We start from the raw sequence: 22,661 nt of genomic DNA on the forward strand, positions 1-22,661 counted from the left end.
TTCAGTCTTTTTGTTCTGTATCTATGGACGCGACCCAGTCGGTCAGTCTTTTTGTTCTGTATCTATGGACGCGACCCAGTCGTTCAGTCTTTTTGTTCTGTATCTATGGACGCGACCCAGTCGTTCAGTCTTTTTGTTCTGTATCTATGGACGCGACCCAGTCGTTCAGTCTTTTTGTTCTGTATCTATGGACGCTACCCAGTCGTTCAGTCTTTTTGTTCTGTATCTATGGACGCGACCCAGTCGTTCAGTCTTTTTGTTCTGTATCTATGGACGCGACCCAGTCGTTCAGTCTTTTTGTTCTGTATCTATGGATGCGACCCAGTCGTTCAGTCTTTTTGTTCTGTATCTATGGACGCGACGCAGTCGTTCAGTCTTTTTGTTCTGTACCTATGGACGCGACCCAGTCGTTCAGTCTTTTTGTTCTGTATCTATGGATGCGACCCAGTCGTTCAGTCTTTTGTTCTGTATCTATGGACGCGACGCAGTCGTTCAGTCTTTTGTTCTGTATCTATGGACGCCGACGCAGTCGTTCAGTCTTTTGTTCTGTATCTATGGACGCGACCCAGTCGTTCAGTCTTTTTGTTCTGTATCTATGGACGCGACCCAGTCGTTCAGTCTTTGTTCTGTATCTATGGACGCGACCCAGTCGTTCAGTCTTTTTGTTCTGTATCTATGGACGCGACCCAGTCGGTCAGTCTTTTTGTTCTGTATCTATGGACGCTACCCAGTCGTTCAGTCTTTTTGTTCTGTATCTATGGACGCTACCCAGTCGTTCAGTCTTTTTGTTCTGTATCTATGGACGCGACCCAGTCGTTCAGTCTTTTTGTTCTGTATCTATGGACGCGACCCAGTCGTTCAGTCTTTTTGTTCTGTATCTATGGACGCGACCCAGTCGGTCAGTCTTTTTGTTCTGTATCTATGGACGCGACCCAGTCGTTCAGTCTTTTTGTTCTGTATCTATGGACGCGACCCAGTCGTTCAGTCTTTTTGTTCTGTATCTATGGACGCGACCCAGTCCTTCAGTCTTTTTGTTCTGTATCTATGGACGCGACCCAGTCGTTCAGTCTTTTGTTCTGTATCTATGGACGCGACCCAGTCGGTCAGTCTTTTTGTTCTGTATCTATGGACGCTACCCAGTCGGTCAGTCTTTTTGTTCTGTATCTATGGACGCGACCCAGTCGTTCAGTCTTTTTGTTCTGTATCTATGGACGCGACCCAGTCGGTCAGTCTTTTTGTTCTGTATCTATGGACGCGACCCAGTCGGTCAGTCTTTTTGTTCTGTATCTATGGACGCTACCCAGTCGTTCAGTCTTTGTTCTGTATCTATGGACGCGACCCAGTCGTTCAGTCTTTTTGTTCTGTATCTATGGAAGCGACCCATTCGTTCAGTCTTTTTGTTCTGTATCTATGGACGCGACCCAGTCGTTCAGTCTTTTTGTTCTGTATCTATGGATGCGACCCAGTCGGTCAGTCTTTTTGTTCTGTATCTATGGACGCGACCCAGTCGGTCAGTCTTTTTGTTCTGTATCTATGGACGCTACCCAGTCGTTCAGTCTTTTTGTTCTGTATCTATGGACGCTACCCAGTCGTTCAGTCTTTTTGTTCTGTATCTATGGACGCGACCCAGTCGTTCAGTCTTTTTGTTCTGTATCTATGGACGCTACCCAGTCGTTCAGTCTTTTTGTTCTGTATCTATGGACGCGACCCAGTCGTTCAGTCTTTTTGTTCTGTATCTATGGACGCGACCCAGTCGGTCAGTCTTTTTGTTCTGTATCTATGGACGCTACCCAGTCGTTCAGTCTTTTTGTTCTGTATCTATGGACGCGACCCAGTCGTTCAGTCTTTGTTCTGTATCTATGGACGCTACCCAGTCGTTCAGTCTTTTTGTTCTGTATCTATGGACGCGACCCAGTCGTTCAGTCTTTTTGTTCTGTATCTATGGACGCGACCCAGTCGTTCAGTCTTTTTGTTCTGTATCTATGGACGCGACCCAGTCGGTCAGTCTTTTTGTTCTGTATCTATGGACGCGACCCAGTCGGTCAGTCTTTTTGTTCTGTATCTATGGACGCGACCCAGTCGTTCAGTCTTTTTGTTCTGTATCTATGGACGCGACCCAGTCGTTCAGTCTTTTTGTTCTGTATCTATGGACGCGACCCAGTCCTTCAGTCTTTTTGTTCTGTATCTATGGACGTGACCCAGTCGGTCAGTCTTTTTGTTCTGTATCTATGGACGCTACCCAGTCGGTCAGTCTTTTTGTTCTGTATCTATGGACGCGACCCAGTCGTTCAGTCTTTTTGTTCTGTATCTATGGACGCGACCCAGTCGGTCAGTCTTTTTGTTCTGTATCTATGGACGCGACCCAGTCGGTCAGTCTTTTTGTTCTGTATCTATGGACGCGACCCAGTCGTTCAGTCTTTTTGTTCTGTATCTATGGACGCGACCCAGTCGTTCAGTCTTTTTGTTCTGTATCTATGGACGCGACCCAGTCCTTCAGTCTTTTTGTTCTGTATCTATGGGACGCGACCCAGTCGTTCAGTCTTTTTGTTCTGTATCTATGGACGCGACCCAGTCGGTCAGTCTTTTTGTTCTGTATCTATGGACGCGACCCAGTCGGTCAGTCTTTTTGTTCTGTATCTATGGACGCTACCCAGTCGTTCAGTCTTTGTTCTGTATCTATGGACGCGACCCAGTCGTTCAGTCTTTTTGTTCTGTATCTATGGACGCGACCCAGTCGTTCAGTCTTTTTGTTCTGTATCTATGGACGCGACCCAGTCGTTCAGTCTTTTTGTTCTGTATCTATGGACGCGACCCAGTCCTTCAGTCTTTTTGTTCTGTATCTATGGACGCGACCCAGTCGTTCAGTCTTTTTGTTCTGTATCTATGGACGCGACCCAGTCGGTCAGTCTTTTTGTTCTGTATCTATGGACGCGACCCAGTCGGTCAGTCTTTTTGTTCTGTATCTATGGACGCTACCCAGTCGTTCAGTCTTTGTTCTGTATCTATGGACGCGACCCAGTCGTTCAGTCTTTTTGTTCTGTATCTATGGAAGCGACCCATTCGTTAAGTCTTTTTGTTCTGTATCTATGGACGCGACCCAGTCGTTCAGTCTTTTTGTTCTGTATCTATGGACGCGACCCAGTCGTTCAGTCTTTTTGTTCTGTATCTATGGATGCGACCCAGTCGGTCAGTCTTTTTGTTCTGTATCTATGGACGCTACCCAGTCGTTCAGTCTTTTTGTTCTGTATCTATGGACGCTACCCAGTCGTTCAGTCTTTTTGTTCTGTATCTATGGACGCTACCCAGTCGTTCAGTCTTTTTGTTCTGTATCTATGGACGCGACCCAGTCGTTCAGTCTTTTTGTTCTGTATCTATGGACGCGACCCAGTCGTTCAGTCTTTTTGTTCTGTATCTATGGACGCGACCCAGTCGGTCAGTCTTTTTGTTCTGTATCTATGGACGCTACCCAGTCGTTCAGTCTTTTTGTTCTGTATCTATGGACGCGACCCAGTCGGTCAGTCTTTTTGTTCTGTATCTATGGACGCGACCCAGTCGGTCAGTCTTTTTGTTCTGTATCTATGGACGCTACCCAGTCGTTCAGTCTTTTTGTTCTGTATCTATGGACGCTACCCAGTCGTTCAGTCTTTTTGTTCTGTATCTATGGACGCTACCCAGTCGTTCAGTCTTTTTGTTCTGTATCTATGGACGCGACCCAGTCCTTCAGTCTTTTTGTTCTGTATCTATGGATGCGACCCAGTCGGTCAGTCTTTTTGTTCTGTATCTATGGACGCGACCCAGTCGGTCAGTCTTTTTGTTCTGTATCTATGGACGCGACCCAGTCGTTCAGTCTTTTTGTTCTGTATCTATGGACGCGACCCAGTCGGTCAGTCTTTTTGTTCTGTATCTATGGACGCTACCCAGTCGTTCAGTCTTTTTGTTCTGTATCTATGGACGCGACCCAGTCGGTCAGTCTTTTTGTTCTGTATCTATGGACGCGACCCAGTCGTTGGTTCTAAATGTTCCATTGCCATACTGGCTGAGAGACAGACAGCAAGGTATATACAAATCTCCGCTGTTAAACTAAATGTTGGTCTAAAAGAAATGTGAGATAACGTCTATATGCTTTTTATAGTGGAAATCAAGTTTATAAATTGCCTGGCTGGGCTGCTGAGACAGTGGATTGCGCAGTCAGATGGAACAGAGTAAATAGGCATTTTAACGTCATAGATTTAGCCGGTGGTAACTTGTGGAATAGACACTGTCTTGAATGCTGTTTTAACCAATCAGCATTCAGGATTAGACCCACCCGTATAAAGTCTAATTGTCACGATCGTCTAACAGAGATGAGGACCCTGGCGCAGCGTTGCAGGCAAACATACTCTTTATTAGAGACACGATCAAAAAACAACAAAACGATAACGTGACAGTTCACGGTCTAACACAACAGACTAGAAACAAGATCCCACAAACTCTGTGGGGAAACAGGCTGCTAAAGTATGGTTCTCAATCAGAGACAACAAGCAACAGCTGAATCACGTTGCCTCTGATTGAGAACCACACTGGCCAACATAGAACAACAATACTAGAATGTGAAACCTAGAACAAAACACATATACTTTACACACCCTGGCTCAACATATTAGAGTCCCCAGAGCCAGGGCGTGACACTAACAATCACCTTGAACACTTGTTGATGAATGCCGTCTTACCTTAACACATGTTAGTTAATACCAGTGTATGTAATACCTTATCACATGTTAGTTAGTTACCACCAGAGTGTATGTAATACCTTATCACATGTTATTTAACACCAGTGTATGTAATACCTTATCACATGTTAGTTAGTTACCACCAGAGTGTATGTAATACCTTATCACATGTTAGTTAGTTACCACCAGAGTGTATGTAATACCTTATCACATGTTAACACCAGAGTATGTAATACCTTATCACATGTTAGTTAGTTACCACCAGAGTGTATGTAATACCTTATCACATGTTAACACCAGAGTGTATGTAATACCTTATCACATGTTAACACCAGAGTGTATGTAACACCTTATCACATGTTAACACCAGAGTGTATGTAATACCTTATCACATGTTAACACCAGAGTGTATGTAATACCTTATCACATGTTAACACCAGAGTATGTAATACCTTATCACATGTTAGTTAGTTAACCCCAGAGTGTATGTAATACCTTATCACATGTTAACACCAGAGTGTATGTAATACCTTATCACATGTTAACACCAGAGTGTGTAATACCTTATCACATGTTAACACCAGAGTGTATGTAATACCTTATCACATGTTAACACCAGAGTGTATGTAATACCTTATCACATGTTAACACCAGAGTGTATGTAATAACTTATCACATGTTAACACCAGAGTGTATGTAATACCTTATCGCATGTTAACACCAGAGTGTATGTAATACCTTATCACATGTTAACACCAGAGTGTATGTAATACCTTATCACATGTTAACACCAGAGTGTATGTAATACCTTATCACATGTTAACACCAGAGTGTATGTAATACCTTATCACATGTTAACACCAGTGTATGTAATACCTTATCACATGTTAACACCAGAGTGTATGTAATACCTTATCACATGTTAACACCAGAGTGTGTAATACCTTATCACATGTTAACACCAGAGTGTATGTAATACCTTATCACATGTTAACACCAGAGTGTATGTAATACCTTATCACATGTTAACACCAGAGTGTATGTAATACCTTATCACATGTTAACACCAGAGTGTGTAATACCTTATCACATGTTAACACCAGAGTGTATGTAATACCTTATCACATGTTAGTTAGTTACCACCAGAGTGTATGTAATACCTTATCACATGTTAACACCAGAGTATGTAATACCTTATCACATGTTAGTTAGTTACCACCAGAGTGTATGTAATACCTTATCACATGTTAACACCAGAGTGTATGTAATACCTTATCACATGTTAACACCAGAGTGTATGTAACACCTTATCACATGTTAACACCAGAGTGTATGTAATACCTTATCACATGTTAACACCAGAGTGTATGTAATACCTTATCACATGTTAACACCAGAGTATGTAATACCTTATCACATGTTAGTTAGTTAACCCCAGAGTGTATGTAATACCTTATCACATGTTAACACCAGAGTGCATGTAATACCTTATCACATGTTAACACCAGAGTGTATGTAATACCTTATCACATGTTAACACCAGAGTGTATGTAATACCTTATCACATGTTAGTTAGTTACCACCAGAGTGTATGTAATACCTTATCACATGTTAACACCAGAGTGTATGTAATACCTTATCACATGTTAACACCAGAGTGTATGTAATACCTTATCACATGTTAACACCAGAGTATGTAATACCTTATCACATGTTAGTTAGTTACCACCAGAGTGTATGTAATACCTTATCACATGTTAACACCAGAGTGTATGTAATACCTTATCACATGTTAACACCAGAGTGTATGTAATACCTTATCGCATGTTAACACCAGAGTGTATGTAATACCTTATCACATGTTAACACCAGTGTATGTAATACCTTATCACATGTTAACACCAGAGTGTATGTAATACCTTATCACATGTTAACACCAGAGTGTATGTAATACCTTATCACATGTTAACACCAGAGTGTATGTAATACCTTATCACATGTTAACACCAGTGTATGTAATACCTTATCACATGTTAACACCAGAGTGTATGTAATACCTTATCACATGTTAACACCAGAGTGTGTAATACCTTATCACATGTTAACACCAGAGTGTATGTAATACCTTATCACATGTTAACACCAGAGTGTATGTAATACCTTATCACATGTTAACACCAGAGTGTATGTAATACCTTATCACATGTTAACACCAGAGTGTGTAATACCTTATCACATGTTAACACCAGAGTGTATGTAATACCTTATCACATGTTAACACCAGAGTGTATGTAATACCTTATCACATGTTAACACCAGAGTGTATGTAATACCTTATCACATGTTAACACCAGAGTGTATGTAATACCTTATCACATGTTAACACCAGAGTGTATGTAATACCTTATCACATGTTAACACCAGAGTGCATGTAATACCTTATCACATGTTAACACCAGAGTATGTAATACCTTATCACATGTTAGTTAGTTACCACCAGAGTGTATGTAATACCTTATCACATGTTAGTTAGTTACCACCAGAGTGTATGTAATACCTTATCACATGTTAACACCAGAGTGTGTAATACCTTATCACATGTTAACACCAGAGTGTATGTAATACCTTATCACATGTTAACACCAGAGTGTATGTAATACCTTATCACATGTTAACACCAGAGTGTATGTAACACCTTATCACATGTTAACACCAGAGTGTATGTAATACCTTATCACATGTTAACACCAGAGTATGTAATACCTTATCACATGTTAGTTAGTTAACCCCAGAGTGTATGTAATACCTTATCACATGTTAACACCAGAGTGTATGTAATACCTTATCACATGTTAACACCAGAGTGTGTAATACCTTATCACATGTTAACACCAGAGTGTATGTAATACCTTATCACATGTTAACACCAGAGTGTATGTAATACCTTATCACATGTTAACACCAGAGTGTATGTAATACCTTATCACATGTTAACACCAGAGTGTGTAATACCTTATCACATGTTAACACCAGAGTGTATGTAATACCTTATCACATGTTAACACCAGAGTGTATGTAATACCTTATCACATGTTAACACCAGAGTGTATGTAATACCTTATCACATGTTAACACCAGAGTGTATGTAATACCTTGTCACATGTTAACACCAGAGTGTATGTAATACCTTATCACATGTTAACACCAGAGTGCATGTAATACCTTATCACATGTTAACACCAGAGTATGTAATACCTTATCACATGTTAGTTAGTTACCACCAGAGTGTATGTAATACCTTATCACATGTTAGTTAGTTACCACCAGAGTGTATGTAATACCTTATCACATGTTAACACCACAGTGTGTAATACCTTATCACATGTTAACACCAGAGTGTATGTAATACCTTATCACATGTTAACACCAGAGTGTATGTAATACCTTATCACATGTTAACACCAGAGTGTATGTAACACCTTATCACATGTTAACACCAGAGTGTATGTAATACCTTATCACATGTTAACACCAGAGTATGTAATACCTTATCACATGTTAGTTAGTTAACCCCAGAGTGTATGTAATACCTTATCACATGTTAACACCAGAGTGTATGTAATACCTTATCACATGTTAACACCAGAGTGTATGTAATACCTTATCACATGTTAACACCAGAGTGTATGTAATACCTTATCACATGTTAACACCAGAGTGTATGTAATACCTTATCACATGTTAACACCAGAGTGTATGTAATACCTTATCACATGTTAACACCAGAGTGTATGTAATACCTTATCACATGTTAACACCAGAGTGTATGTAATACCTTATCACATGTTAACACCAGAGTGTATGTAATACCTTATCACATGTTAACACCAGAGTATGTAATACCTTATCACATGTTAGTTAGTTACCACCAGAGTGTATGTAATACCTTATCACATGTTAGTTAGTTACCACCAGAGTGTATGTAATACCTTATCACATGTTAACACCAGAGTGTGTAATACCTTATCACATGTTAACACCAGAGTGTATGTAATACCTTATCACATGTTAACACCAGAGTGTATGTAATACCTTATCACATGTTAACACCAGTGTGTAATACCTTATCACATGTTAACACCAGAGTATGTAATACCTTATCACATGTTAGTTAGTTACCACCAGAGTGTATGTAATACCTTATCACATGTTAATTAGTTACCACCATAGTGTATGTAATACCTTATCACATGTTAACACCAGAGTGCATGTAATACCTTATCACATGTTAACACCAGAGTATGTAATACCTTATCACATGTTAGTTAGTTACCACCAGAGTGTATGTAATACCTTATCACATGTTAATTAGTTACCACCAGAGTGTATGTAATACCTTATCACATGTTAACACCAGAGTGCATGTAATACCTTATCACATGTTAACACCAGAGTATGTAATACCTTATCACATGTTAGTTAGTTACCACCAGAGTGTATGTAATACCTTATCACATGTTAGTTAGTTACCACCAGAGTGTATGTAATACCTTATCACATGTTAACACCAGAGTGTGTAATACCTTATCACATGTTAACACCAGAGTGTATGTAATACCTTATCACATGTTAACATCAGAGTGTATGTAATACCTTATCACATGTTAACACCAGAGTGTGTAATACCTTATCACATGTTAACACCAGAGTGTATGTAATACCTTATCACATGTTAACACCAGAGTGTATGTAATACCTTATCACATGTTAACACCAGAGTGTATGTAATACCTTATCACATGTTAACACCAGAGTGTATGTAATACCTTATCACATGTTAACACCAGAGTGTATGTAATACCTTATCACATGTTAACACCAGAGTATGTAATACCTTATCACATGTTAGTTAGTTACCACCAGAGTGTATGTAATACCTTATCACATGTTAGTTAGTTACCACCAGAGTGTATGTAATACCTTATCACATGTTAACACCAGAGTGTGTAATACCTTATCACATGTTAACACCAGAGTGTATGTAATACCTTATCACATGTTAACACCAGAGTGTATGTAATACCTTATCACATGTTAACACCAGAGTATGTAATACCTTATCACATGTTAGTTAGTTACCACCAGAGTGTATGTAATACCTTATCACATGTTAGTTAGTTACCACCAGAGTGTATGTAATACCTTATCACATGTTAACACCAGAGTGTATGTAATACCTTATCACATGTTAACACCAGAGTGTATGTAATACCTTATCACATGTTAACACCAGAGTGTGTAATACCTTATCACATGTTAACACCAGAGTATGTAATACCTTATCACATGTTAGTTAGTTACCACCAGAGTGTATGTAATACCTTATCACATGTTAATTAGTTACCACCAGAGTGTATGTAATACCTTATCACATGTTAACACCAGAGTGTGTAATACCTTATCACATGTTAACACCAGAGTGTATGTAATACCTTATCACATGTTAACACCAGAGTGTATGTAATACCTTATCACATGTTAACACCAGAGTGTATGTAATACCTTATCACATGTTAACACCAGAGTGTATGTAATACCTTATCACATGTTAACACCAGAGTGTATGTAATACCTTATCACATGTTAACACCAGAGTGTATGTAATACCTTATCACATGTTAACACCAGAGTGTATGTAATACCTTATCACACGTTAACACCAGAGTGTATGTAATACCTTATCACACGTTAACACCAGAGTGTATGTAATACCTTATCACATGTTAACACCAGAGTATGTAATACCTTATCACATGTTAGTTAGTTACCACCAGAGTGTATGTAATACCTTATCACATGTTAACACCAGAGTGTATGTAATACCTTATCACATGTTAACACCAGAGTATGTAATACCTTATCACATGTTAGTTAGTTACCACCAGAGTGTATGTAATACCTTATCACATGTTAACACCAGAGTGTATGTAATACCTTATCACATGTTAACACCAGAGTGTGTAATACCTTATCACATGTTAACACCAGAGTGTGTAATACCTTATCACATGTTAGTTAGTTACCACCAGAGTGTATGTAATACCTTATCACATGTTAACACCAGAGTGTATGTAATACCTTATCACATGTTAACACCAGAGTGTGTAATACCTTATCACATGTTAACACCAGAGTGTATGTAATACCTTATCGCATGTTAACACCAGAGTGTATGTAATACCTTATCACATGTTAACACCAGAGTGTATGTAATACCTTATCACATGTTAACACCAGAGTGTATGTAATACCTTATCACATGTTAACACCAGAGTGTATGTAATACCTTATCACATGTTAACCCCAGAGTGTATGTAATCCCTGTATTAAATGTGTCTCTCCTGCTCCACCAGGTTATGAGAACTATCTCTACATCATGATCGTTGTTCCCATGGTAGCAGTCCTGATCATCTGTCTACTGGCCACATTCACCATCTTCAACAGGAAGAAGTAAGACTGTCTGTCTGTCTGTCGCTGTCTACGTCAGTCCTAAACCCAGGCAGAGACAGCGTCATTGAGCTGAACGTGGCTGTAGTGTGGTTATATATAGTGTGTGTGGTAGCAGAGAGGTGTGTTTTCACTCTGAGATGTTTAATACCACTTCTGTAATAGAAAGCTGTTTTTCACACTTTAATACAGAGGGTTGGAAGGTTGTTTAGTAAATGACAGGCTGTCTCTCTAGGTAGTGGGAGGTGAGCTATCATTAGCTGGAAGGTTCTTTAGTAAATGACAGGCTGTCTCTCTAGGTAGTGTGAGGTGAGCTATCATTAGTTGGAAGGTTCTTTAGTAAATGACAGGCTGTCTCTCTAGGTAGTGTGAGGTGAGCTATCATTAGTTGGAAGGTTCTTTAGTAAATGACAGGCTGTCTCTCTAGGTAGTGTGAGGTGAGCTATCATTAGTTGGAAGGTTCTTTAGTAAATGACAGGCTGTCTCTCTAGGTAGTGTGAGGTGAGCTATCATTAGTTGGAAGGTTCTTTAGTAAATGACAGGCTGTCTCTCTAGGTAGTGTGAGGTGAGCTATCATTAGTTGGAAGGTTCTTTAGTAAATGACAGGCTGTCTCTCTAGGTAGTGTGAGGTGAGCTATCATTAGTTGGAAGGTTCTTTAGTAAATGACAGGCTGTCTCTCTAGGTAGTGTGAGGTGAGCTATCATTAGCTGGAAGGTTCTTTAGTAAATGACAGGCTGTCTCTCTAGGTAGTGTGAGGTGAGCCATCATTAGCTGGAAGGTTCTTTAGTAAATGACAGGCTGTCTCTCTAGGTAGTGTGAGGTGAGCTATCATTAGCTGGAAGGTTCTTTAGTAAATGACATGCTGTCTCTCTAGGTAGTGTGAGGTGAGCTATCATTAGTTGGAAGGTTCTTTAGTAAATGACAGGCTGTCTCTCTAGGTAGTGTGAGGTGAGCTATCATTAGCTGGAAGGTTCTTTAGTAAATGACAGGCTGTCTCTCTAGGTAGTGTGAGGTGAGCTATCATTAGCTGGAAGGTTCTTTAGTAAATGACAGGCTGTCTCTCTAGGTAGTGTGAGGTGAGCTATCATTAGCTGGAAGGTTCTTTAGTAAATGACATGCTGTCTCTCTAGGTAGTGTGAGGTGAGCCATCATTAGCTGGAAGGTTCTTTAGTAAATGACAGGCTGTCTCTCTAGGTAGTGTGAGGTGAGCTATCATTAGCTGGAAGGTTCTTTAGTATATGACAGGCTGTCTCTCTAGGTAGTGTGAGGTGAGCTATCATTAGTTGGAAGGTTCTTTAGTAAATGACAGGCTGTCTCTCTAGGTAGTGTGAGGTGAGCTATCATTAGCTGGAAGGTTCTTTAGTAAATGACAGGCTGTCTCTCTAGGTAGTGTGAGGTGAGCTATCATTAGCTGGAAGGTTCTTTAGTAAATGACAGGCTGTCTCTCTAGGTAGTGTGAGGTGAGCTATCATTAGCTGGAAGGTTCTTTAGTAAATGACAGGCTGTCTCTCTAGGTAGTGTGAGGTGAGCTATCATTAGCTGGAAGGTTCTTTAGTAAATGACAGGCTGTCTCTCTAGGTTGTGTGAAGTCATTGTTGTAATGCCTTCCATGTCTAATCTATTAAACGCTGTGTATGAATGCCTCCCAAATGGAACCCTATTCCCTAAATAGTGCACTACTTTTGACCATAGCCCACAGGGCAGTGCACTATATAGGGTGCAGTTTGGGATGCTGTGTAACGCTGCTAACCCTGTGTGTGTGTGTGTGTGTGTGTGTGTGTGTGTGTGTGTGTGTGTGTGTGTGTGTGTGTGTGTACAGGAACAGTGACAGACTAGGGAATGGAGTTCTGTACGCATCAGTCAACCCTGAATACTTCAGCGCTGCAGAGAGTAAGTACATGTTGTCTCTGACCATATCACCTGATGGAGACAGAGAGGAAGTACATGTTGTCTCTGACCATATCACCTGATGGAGACAGAGAGTAAGTACATGTTGTCTCTGACCATATCCCCTGATGGAGACAGAGAGGAAGTACATGTTGTCTCTGACCATATCCCCCGATGGAGACAGAGAGTAAGTACATGTTGTCTCTGACCATATCCCCTGATGGAGACAGAGAGGAAGTACATGTTGTCTCTGACCATATCCCCTGATGGAGACAGAGAGGCAGTACATGTTGTCTCTGACCATATCCCCTGATGGAGACAGAGAGGAAGTACATGTTGTCTCTGACCATATCACCTGATGGAGACAGAGAGTAAGTACATGTTGTCTCTGACCATATCCCCTGATGGAGACAGAGAGTAAGTACATGTTGTCTCTGACCATATCCCCTGATGGAGACAGAGAGGAAGTACATGTTGTCTCTGACCATATCACCTGATGGAGACAGAGAGGAAGTACATGTTGTCTCTGACCATATCACCTGATGGAGACAGAGAGTAAGTACATGTTGTCTCTGACCATATCACCTGATGGAGACAGAGAGTAAGTACATGTTGTCTCTGACCATATCCCCTGATGGAGACAGAGAGGAAGTACATGTTGTCTCTGACCATATCACCTGATGGAGACAGAGAGGAAGTACATGTTGTCTCTGACCATATCCCCTGATGGAGACAGAGAGGAAGTACATGTTGTCTCTGACCATATCACCTGATGGAGACAGAGAGTAAGTACATGTTGTCTCTGACCATATCACCTGATGGAGACAGAGAGTAAGTACATGTTGTCTCTGACCATATCACCTGATGGAGACAGAGAGGAAGTACATGTTGTCTCTGACCATATCCCCTGATGGAGACAGAGAGTAAGTACATGTTGTCTCTGACCATATCCCCTGATGGAGACAGAGAGGAAGTACATGTTGTCTCTGACCATATCACCTGATGGAGACAGAGAGGAAGTACATGTTGTCTCTGACCATATCACCTGATGGAGACAGAGAGGAAGTACATGTTGTCTCTGACCATATCACCTGATGGAGACAGAGAGTAAGTACATGTTGTCTCTGACCATATCACCTGATGGAGACAGAGAGGAAGTACATGTTGTCTCTGACCATATCCCCTGATGGAGACAGAGAGTAAGTACATGTTGTCTCTGACCATATCACCTGATGGAGACAGAGAGGAAGTACATGTTGTCTCTGACCATATCACCTGATGGAGACAGAGAGGAAGTACATGTTGTCTCTGACCATATCCCCTGATGGGGACAGAGAGGAAGTACATGTACACTTCCGGTCAAAAGTATTAGAACACCTACTCATTCAAGGGTTTTTCTTTATTTTTACTATTTTCTACATTATAGAATAATAGTGAAGACATCAAAACTATGAAATAACACATATGGAATCATGTAGTAACCAAAAAAGTGTTAAACAAATCATAATAATTTTTATATTTGAGATTCTTCAAATAGCCACTCTTTGCCTTGATGACAGCTTTGCACTCAGGTTGTGTAGTGTGTGGTACTGTGAGTTGTGTAGTGTGTGGTACTGTGAGTTGTGTAGTGTGTGGTACTGTGAGTTGTGTAGTGTGTGGTACTGTGAGTTGTGTAGTGTGTGGTACTGTGAGTTGTGTAGTGTGTGGTACTGTGAGTTGTGTAGTGTGTGGTACTGTGAGTTGTGTAGTGTGTGGTACTATTAACCCCGTCCTCTCCTCCTGTCTCTCCCAGTGTACGTGCCAGATGAATGGGAGGTGTTGAGGGAGCAGATCACTATGAACAGAGAGCTGGGTCAGGGGTCGTTTGGCATGGTGTACGAGGGCATCGCTAAGGGAGTAGTCAAGGGCGAGCCAGAGACGTGCGTGGCCATTAAGACGGTGAACGAGTCAGCCAGCATGAGAGAGAGAATAGAGTTCCTCAATGAAGCTTCTGTCATGAAGGAGTTCAACTGTCATCACGTGGTACGACGCAGGAGAGATGCACACACACACAACACCACACGACACAGCAGAGAGATACGTTGCCGTTCAAAAGTTTGGGGTCACTTAGAAATGTCCTTGTTTTCTATGAAAACATACATGAAATGGGTTTGAATAGGAAATATAGCAAAATGCATAGGAAATGTAGTGATTGACAAGGTTAGAAATAATGATTGTGTCCTTCAAACTTTGCTTTCGTCAAAGAATCCTCCATTTGCAGCAATTACAGCCTTGCAGAACTTTGGCATTCTAGTTGTCAATTTGTTGAGGTAATCTGAAGAGATTTCACCCCATGCTTCCTGAAGCACCTCCCACAAGTTGGATTGGATTGATGGGTACTTCTTACGTACCATACGGTCAAGCTGCTCCCACAACAGCTCAATAGGGTTGAGATCCGGTGACTGTGCTGGCCACTCCATTATAGACAGAATACCAACTGACTGCTTCTTCCCTAAATAGTTCTTGCATAGTTTGGAGCTGTGCTTTGGGTCATTGTCCTGTTGTAGGAGGAAATTGGCTCCAATCAAGCGCCATCCACAGGGTATGGCATGGCGTTGCAAAATGGAGTGATAGCCTTCCTTCTTCAAGATCCCTTTTACCCTGTACAAATCTCCCACTTTACCACCACCAAAGCACCCCCAGACCATCACATTGCCTCCACCATGCTTGACAGATGGCATCAAGCACTCCTCCAGCATCTTTTCATTTGGTCTGCGTCTCACAAATGTTCTTCTTTGTGATCCGAACACCTCAAACTTCGATTCATCTGTCCATAACACTTTTTTCCAATCTTCCTCTGTCCAGTGTCTGTGTTCTTTTGCCCATCTTAATCTTTTCATTTTATTGGCCAGTCTGAGATGTGGCTTTTTCTTTGCAACTCTGCAGAAGGTCAGCATCCCGGAGTCGCCTCTTCGCTGTTGACGTTGAGACTGGTGTTTTGCGGGTACTATTTAATGAAGCTGCCAGTTGAGGACCTGTGAGGCGTCTGTTTCTCAAACTAGACACTCTAATGTATTTGTCCTCTTGCTCAGTTGTGCACCGGGGCCTCCCACTCCTCTTTCTATTCTGGTTAGAGCCAGTTTGCGCTGTTCTGTGAAGGGAGTAGTACACAGCGTTGTACGAGATCTTCAGTTTCTTGGCAATTGCTCGCATGGAATAGCCTTCATTTCTCAGAACAAGAATAGACTGACGAGTTTCAGAAGAAAGTTATTTGTTTCTGGCCATTTTGAACCTGTAATCGAACCCACAATTGCTGATGCTCCAGATACTCAACTAGTCTCAAGAAGGCCAGTTTTATTGCTTCTTTAATCAGCACAACAGTTTTCAGCTGTGCTAACATAATTGCAAACGTGTTTTCTAATGATCAACTAGTCTTTTTAAATGATAGACTTGGATTAGCAAACACAACGTGCCATTGGAACACAGGACTGATGGTTGCTGATAATGGGCCTCTGTACGCCTATGTAGATACTCCATTAAAAATCAGCCGTTTCCAGCTACAATAGCCATTTACAACATTAACAATGTCTACACTGTATTTCTGATCAATTTGATGTTATTTTAATGGCCAAAAAATTTGCTTTTCTTTCGAAAACAAGGACATTTCTAAGTGACCCCAAACATTTGAACGGTAGTGTACATTGAGACAACATAAGACGTAATGTTACCTCATCTGAGGCTAAATGTTGACCTAAAACTCCACACACCCTGTCATGTCTTATGTTCCTGTGAACAAATAAGGAGCCCACAAAGTGATCTCTGACATCTGTCTGTCAGTTCAGGATGTGGGCTCTGACCACTGATGTCAATTGTGTGCTGTGATTGGTGCAGGTGCGTCTGCTGGGTGTGGTTTCGCAGGGCCAGCCCACCTTGGTCATCATGGAGCTGATGACTAAAGGAGATCTGAAGAGCCACCTGAGGTCACTACGGGCTAAAGACGTAAATTACCTACACCTCACCCTGACCCCTGACCCCTAACCCCTACCCCTAGTCCCTGAGGTCACTACGGGCTAAAGATGTAAGTTACCTACCCCTAACCCCTCATCCTGACCCCTGACCCCTACCCCTAGTCACCTGAGGTCACTACGGGCTAAAGACGTAAGTTACCTACCCCTCATCCTGACCCCTGACCCCTACCCCTAGTCCCTGAGGTCACTACGGGCTAAAGACGTAAGTTACCTACCCCTCATCCTGACCCCTAACCCCTACCCCTAGTCACCTGAGGTCACTACGGGCTAAAGACGTAAGTTACCTACCCCTCATCCTGACCCCTGACCCCTACCCCTAGTCCCTGAGGTCACTACGGGCTAAAGACGTAAGTTACCTACCCCTCACCCCTCACCCTGACCCCTACCCCTAGTCCCTGAGGTCACTACGGGCTAAAGACGTAAGTTACCTTCCCCTCATCCTGACCCCTGACCCCTACCCCTAGTCACCTGAGGTCACTACGGGCTAAAGACGTAAGTTACCTACCCCTCACCCCTCATCCTGACCCCTACCCCTAGTCCCTGAGGTCACTACGGGCTAAAGACGTAAGTTACCTACCCCTCACCCCTCATCCTGACCCCTACCCCTAGTCCCTGAGGTCACTACGGGCTAAAGACGTAAGTTACCTTCCCCTCATCCTGACCCCTGACCCCTACCCCTAGTCCCTGAGGTCACTACGGGCTAAAGACGTAAGTTACCTACCCCTCACCCCTCATCCTGACCCCTACCCCTAGTCCCTGAGGTCACTACGGGCTAAAGACGTAAGTTACCTACCCCTCATCCTGACCCCTACCCCTAGTCCCTGAGGTCACTACGGGCTAAAGACGTAAGTTACCTACCCCTCACCCTGACCCCTGACCCCTACCCCTAGTCCCTGAGGTCACTACGGGCTAAAGACGTAAGTTACCTACCCCTCATCCTGACCCCTGACCCCTACCCCTACCCCTAGTCCCTGAGGTCACTACGGGCTAAAGATGTAAGTTACCTACCCCTAACCCCTCACCCTGACCCCTGACCCCTACCCCTAGTCACCTGAGGTCACTACGGGCTAAAGACGTAAGTTACCTACCCCTCATCCTGACCCCTACCCCTAGTCACCTGAGGTCACTACGGGCTAAAGACGTAAGTTACCTACCCCTCATCCTGACCCCTGACCCCTACCCCTAGTCACCTGAAGCCACTACGGGCTAAAGACGTAAGTTACCTACCCCTAACCCCTCATCCTGACCCCTAACCCCTACCCCTAGTCCCTGAGGTCACTACGGCCTAAAGACATAAGTTACCTACCCCTAACCCCTCATCCTGACCCCTGACCCCTACCCCTAGTCCCTGAGGTCACTACGGGCTAAATACATAAGTTACCTACCCCTCACCCTGACCCCTGACCCCTACCCCTAGTCCCTGAGGTCACTACGGGCTAAAGACGTAAGTTACCTACCCCTCACCCTGACCCCTGACCCCTACCCCTAGTCCCTGAGGTCACTACGGGCTAAAGACGTAAGTTACCTACCCCTCACCCTGACCCCTACCCCTAGTCCCTGAGGTCACTACGGGCTAAAGACGTAAGTTACCTACCCCTCACCCTGACCCCTGACCCCTACCCCTTGTCACCTGAGGTCACTACGGGCTAAAGACGTAAGTTACCTACCCCTCACCCTGACCCCTGACCCCTACCCCTAGTCCCTGAGGTCACTACGGGCTAAAGACGTAAGTTACCTACCCCTCACCCTGACCCCTGACCCCTACCCCTAGTCACCTGAGGTCACTACGGGCTAAAGACGTAAGTTACCTACCCCTCATCCTGACCCCTAACCCCTACCCCTAGTCACCTGAGGTCACTACGGGCTAAAGACGTAAGTTACCTACCCCTCACCCTGACCCCTGACCCCTACCCCTAGTCCCTGAGGTCACTACGGGCTAAAGACGTACGTTACCTACCCCTCATCCTGACCCCTAACCCCTACCCCTAGTCCCTGAGGTCACTACGGGCTAAAGACGTAAGTTACCTTCCCCTCACCCTGACCCCTGACCCCTACCCCTAGTCCCTGAGGTCACTACGGGCTAAAGACGTAAGTTACCTACCCCTCACCCTGACCCCTGACCCCTACCCCTAGTCCCTGAGGTCACTACGGGCTAAAGACGTAAGTTACCTACACCTCATCCTGACCCCTGACCCCTACCCCTAGTCCCTGAGGTCACTACGGGCTAAAGACGTAAGTTACCTACCCCTCATCCTGACCCCTGACCCCTACCCCTAGTCCCTGAGGTCACTACGGGCTAAAGACGTAAGTTACCTACCCCTCATCCTGACCCCTACCCCTAGTCCCTGAGGTCACTACGGGCTAAAGACGTAAGTTACCTACCCCTCATCCTGACCCCTAACCCCTAGTCCCTGAGGTCACTACGGGCTAAAGACGTAAGTTACCTTCCCCTCATCCTGACCCCTGACCCCTACCCCTAGTCACCTGAGGTCACTACGGGCTAAAGACGTAAGTTACCTACCCCTCACCCCTCATCCTGACCCCTACCCCTAGTCCCTGAGGTCACTACGGGTTAAAGACGTAAGTTACCTACCCCTAACCCTGACCCCTGACCCCTACCCCTAGTCCCTGAGGTCACTACGGGCTAAAGACGTAAGTTACCTACACCTCATCCTGACCCCTGACCCCTACCCCTAGTCCCTGAGGTCACTACGGGCTAAAGACGTAAGTTACCTTCCCCTGACCCCTGACCCCTACCCCTAGTCCCTGAGGTCACTACGGGCTAAAGACGTAAGTTACCTACCCCTCATCCTGACCCCTGACCCCTACCCCTAGTCCCTGAGGTCACTACGGGCTAAAGACGTAAGTTACCTACCCCTAACCCCTCACCCTGACCCCTACCCCTAGTCACCTGAGGTCACTACGGGCTAAAGACGTAAGTTACCTACACCTCATCCTGACCCCTGACCCCTACCCCTAGTCCCTGAGGTCACTACGGGCTAAAGACGTAAGTTACCTTCCCCTGACCCTGACCCCTGACCCCTGACCCCTACCCCTAGCCACCTGAGGTCACTACGGGCTAAAGACGTAAGTTACCTACCCCTCATCCTGACCCCTGACCCCTAACCCCTACCCCTAGTCCCTGAGGTCACTACGGGCTAAAGACGTAAGTTACCTACCCCTAACCCCTCACCCTGACCCCTGACCCCTACCCCTAGTCCCTGAGGTCACTACGGCCTAAAGACGTAAGTTACCTACCCCTAACCCCTCACCCTGACCCCTGACCCCTACCCCTAGCCACCTGAGGTCACTACGGGCTAAAGACGTAAGTTACCTACCCCTCATCCTGACCCCTGACCCCTACCCCTACCCCTAGTCCCTGAGGTCACTACGAGCTAAAGGCGTAAGTTACCTTCCCCTCATCCTGACCCCTGACCCCTACCCCTAGTCCCTGAGGTCACTACGGCCTAAAGACGTAAGTTACCTACCCCTCATCCTGACCCCTGACCCCTACCCCTACCCCTAGTCCCTGAGGTCAATACGGGCTAAAGATGTAAGTTACCTACCCCTAACCCCTCATCCTGACTCCTGACCCCTACCCCTAGTCCCTGAGGTCACTACGGGCTAAAGACGTAAGTTACCTACCCCTCACCCTGACCCCTGACCCCTACCCCTAGTCCCTGAGGTCACTACGGGCTAAAGACGTAAGTTACCTTCCCCTCATCCTGACCCCTGACCCCTACCCCTAGTCCCTGAGGTCACTACGGGCTAAAGACGTAAGATACCTACCCCTCACCCTGACCCCTAATCCCTGAGGTCACTACGGGCTAAAGACGTAAGTTACCTTCTCCTGACCCCTACCCCTAGTCCCTGAGGTCACTACGGGCTAAAGACGTAAGTTACCTTCCCCTCATCCTGACCCCTACCCCTAGTCCCTGAGGTCACTACGGGCTAAAGACGTAAGTTACCTACCCCTCATCCTGACCCCTGACCCCTACCCCTAGTCCCTGAGGTCACTACGGGCTAAAGACGTAAGTTACCTTCCCCTCATCCTGACCCCTACCCCTAGTCCCTGAGGTCACTACGGGCTAAAGACGTAAGTTACCTACCCCTCACCCTGACCCCTGACCCCTACCCCTAGTCCCTGAGGTCACTACGGGCTAAAGACGTAAGATACCTACCCCTCACCCTGACCCCTGACCCCTAGTCCCTGAGGTCACTACGGGCTAAAGACGTAAGTTACCTACCCCTAACCCCTAACCCCTCATCCTGACTCCTAACCCCTACCCCTAGTCACCTGAGATCACTACAAATCAAATTGTATTTGTCACATGTGCCGAATACTTACTTGAAATGCTTACTTACAAGCCCTTAACCAGCAATGCAGTTCCATAAATATTTACTAAATAAATTAAAGTAAAAATTAAATAAAAAGTAACACAATAAAATAGCAATAACGAGGCTATATACAGGGGGTACCGGTACAGAGTCAATTTGCGGAGGTACAGGTTAGTTGAGGTAATATGTACATGTAGGTAGGGGTAAAGTGATAATAAACAGCGAGTAGCAGCAGTGTAAAAATGAAGGGGGGGGGGGGGTTTCAATGCAAATAGTCCAGGTGGCCATTTGATGAATTGTTCAGCGGTCTTATGGCTTGGGGATAGAAGCTGTTAAGGAGCCTTTTGGACCTAGACTTGGTGCTCCGGTACCGCTTGCCGTGCGGTAGCAGAGAGCACAGTCTATGACTAGGGTGACTGGAGTTTTGGAAAAAAATGTGGGCCTTCCTCTGACACTGCCTAGTATATAGGTCCTGGATGGCAGGAAGCTTGGCCCCAGTGATGTACTGGGCCGTACACACTACCCTCTGTAGCCCCGTACGGTTGGATGCCGAGCAGTTGCCATACCAGGCGGTGATGCAACCGGTCAGGATGCTCTCGATGGTGCAGCTGTAGAGCTTTTTGAGGATCTGGGGACCCATGACAAATCTTTTCAGTCTCCTGAGGGGGAATAGGCTTTGTCATGCCCTCTTCACGACTGGTGTGTTTGGACCGTGATAGTTTGTTGGTGATGTGGACACCAAGGAACTTGGAACTCTCAACCCGCTCCACTACAGCCCCGTCGATGTGAATGGGGGCGTGTTCGGCCCTCCTTTTCCTGTAATCTACGATCATCTCCTTTGTCTTGCTCACGTTGAGGGAGAGGTTGCTGTCCTGACACCACACTGCCAGGTCTCTGACCTCCTCCCTATAGGCTGTCTCATCGTTGTCGGTGATCAGGCCTACCATTGTTGTGTCATCAGCAAACTTAATGATGGTGTTGGAGTCGTGCTAGGCCACACAGTCATGGGTGAACAGGGAGTACATGAGGGGACTAAGCACGCACCCCTGAGGGGCCCCCGTGTTGAGGATCAGCATGGCAGATGTGTTGTTGCCTACCCTTACCACCTGGGGGCGGCCCGTCAGGAAGTCCAGGATCCAGTTGCAGAGGGAGGTGTTTAGTCCCAAGGTCCTTAGCTTAGTGATGAGCTTGGAGGGCACTGTGGTGTTGAAC

At 44.5% G+C, this 22,661-nt stretch overlaps 1 protein-coding gene across 1 annotated transcript in view; it reads left to right on the plus strand.

Annotated features, from left to right (window-relative positions):
* LOC121555650 (insulin-like growth factor 1 receptor) overlaps positions 1-22,661 on the plus strand; it is a 203,923-nt gene that overhangs the window by 165,434 nt on the left and 15,828 nt on the right. The window contains exons 15-18 of the mRNA XM_041869475.2: positions 11,123-11,219; positions 13,037-13,107; positions 14,897-15,126; positions 16,975-17,082. Coding sequence (XP_041725409.1) covers positions 11,123-11,219; positions 13,037-13,107; positions 14,897-15,126; positions 16,975-17,082 — 506 coding nt within the window. The remainder of the gene's footprint in view (positions 1-11,122; positions 11,220-13,036; positions 13,108-14,896; positions 15,127-16,974; positions 17,083-22,661) is intronic.

Source organism: Coregonus clupeaformis, unplaced genomic scaffold (genome assembly GCF_020615455.1).
Source record: "Coregonus clupeaformis isolate EN_2021a unplaced genomic scaffold, ASM2061545v1 scaf0050, whole genome shotgun sequence".
NCBI lineage: Eukaryota > Metazoa > Chordata > Actinopteri > Salmoniformes > Salmonidae > Coregonus > Coregonus clupeaformis.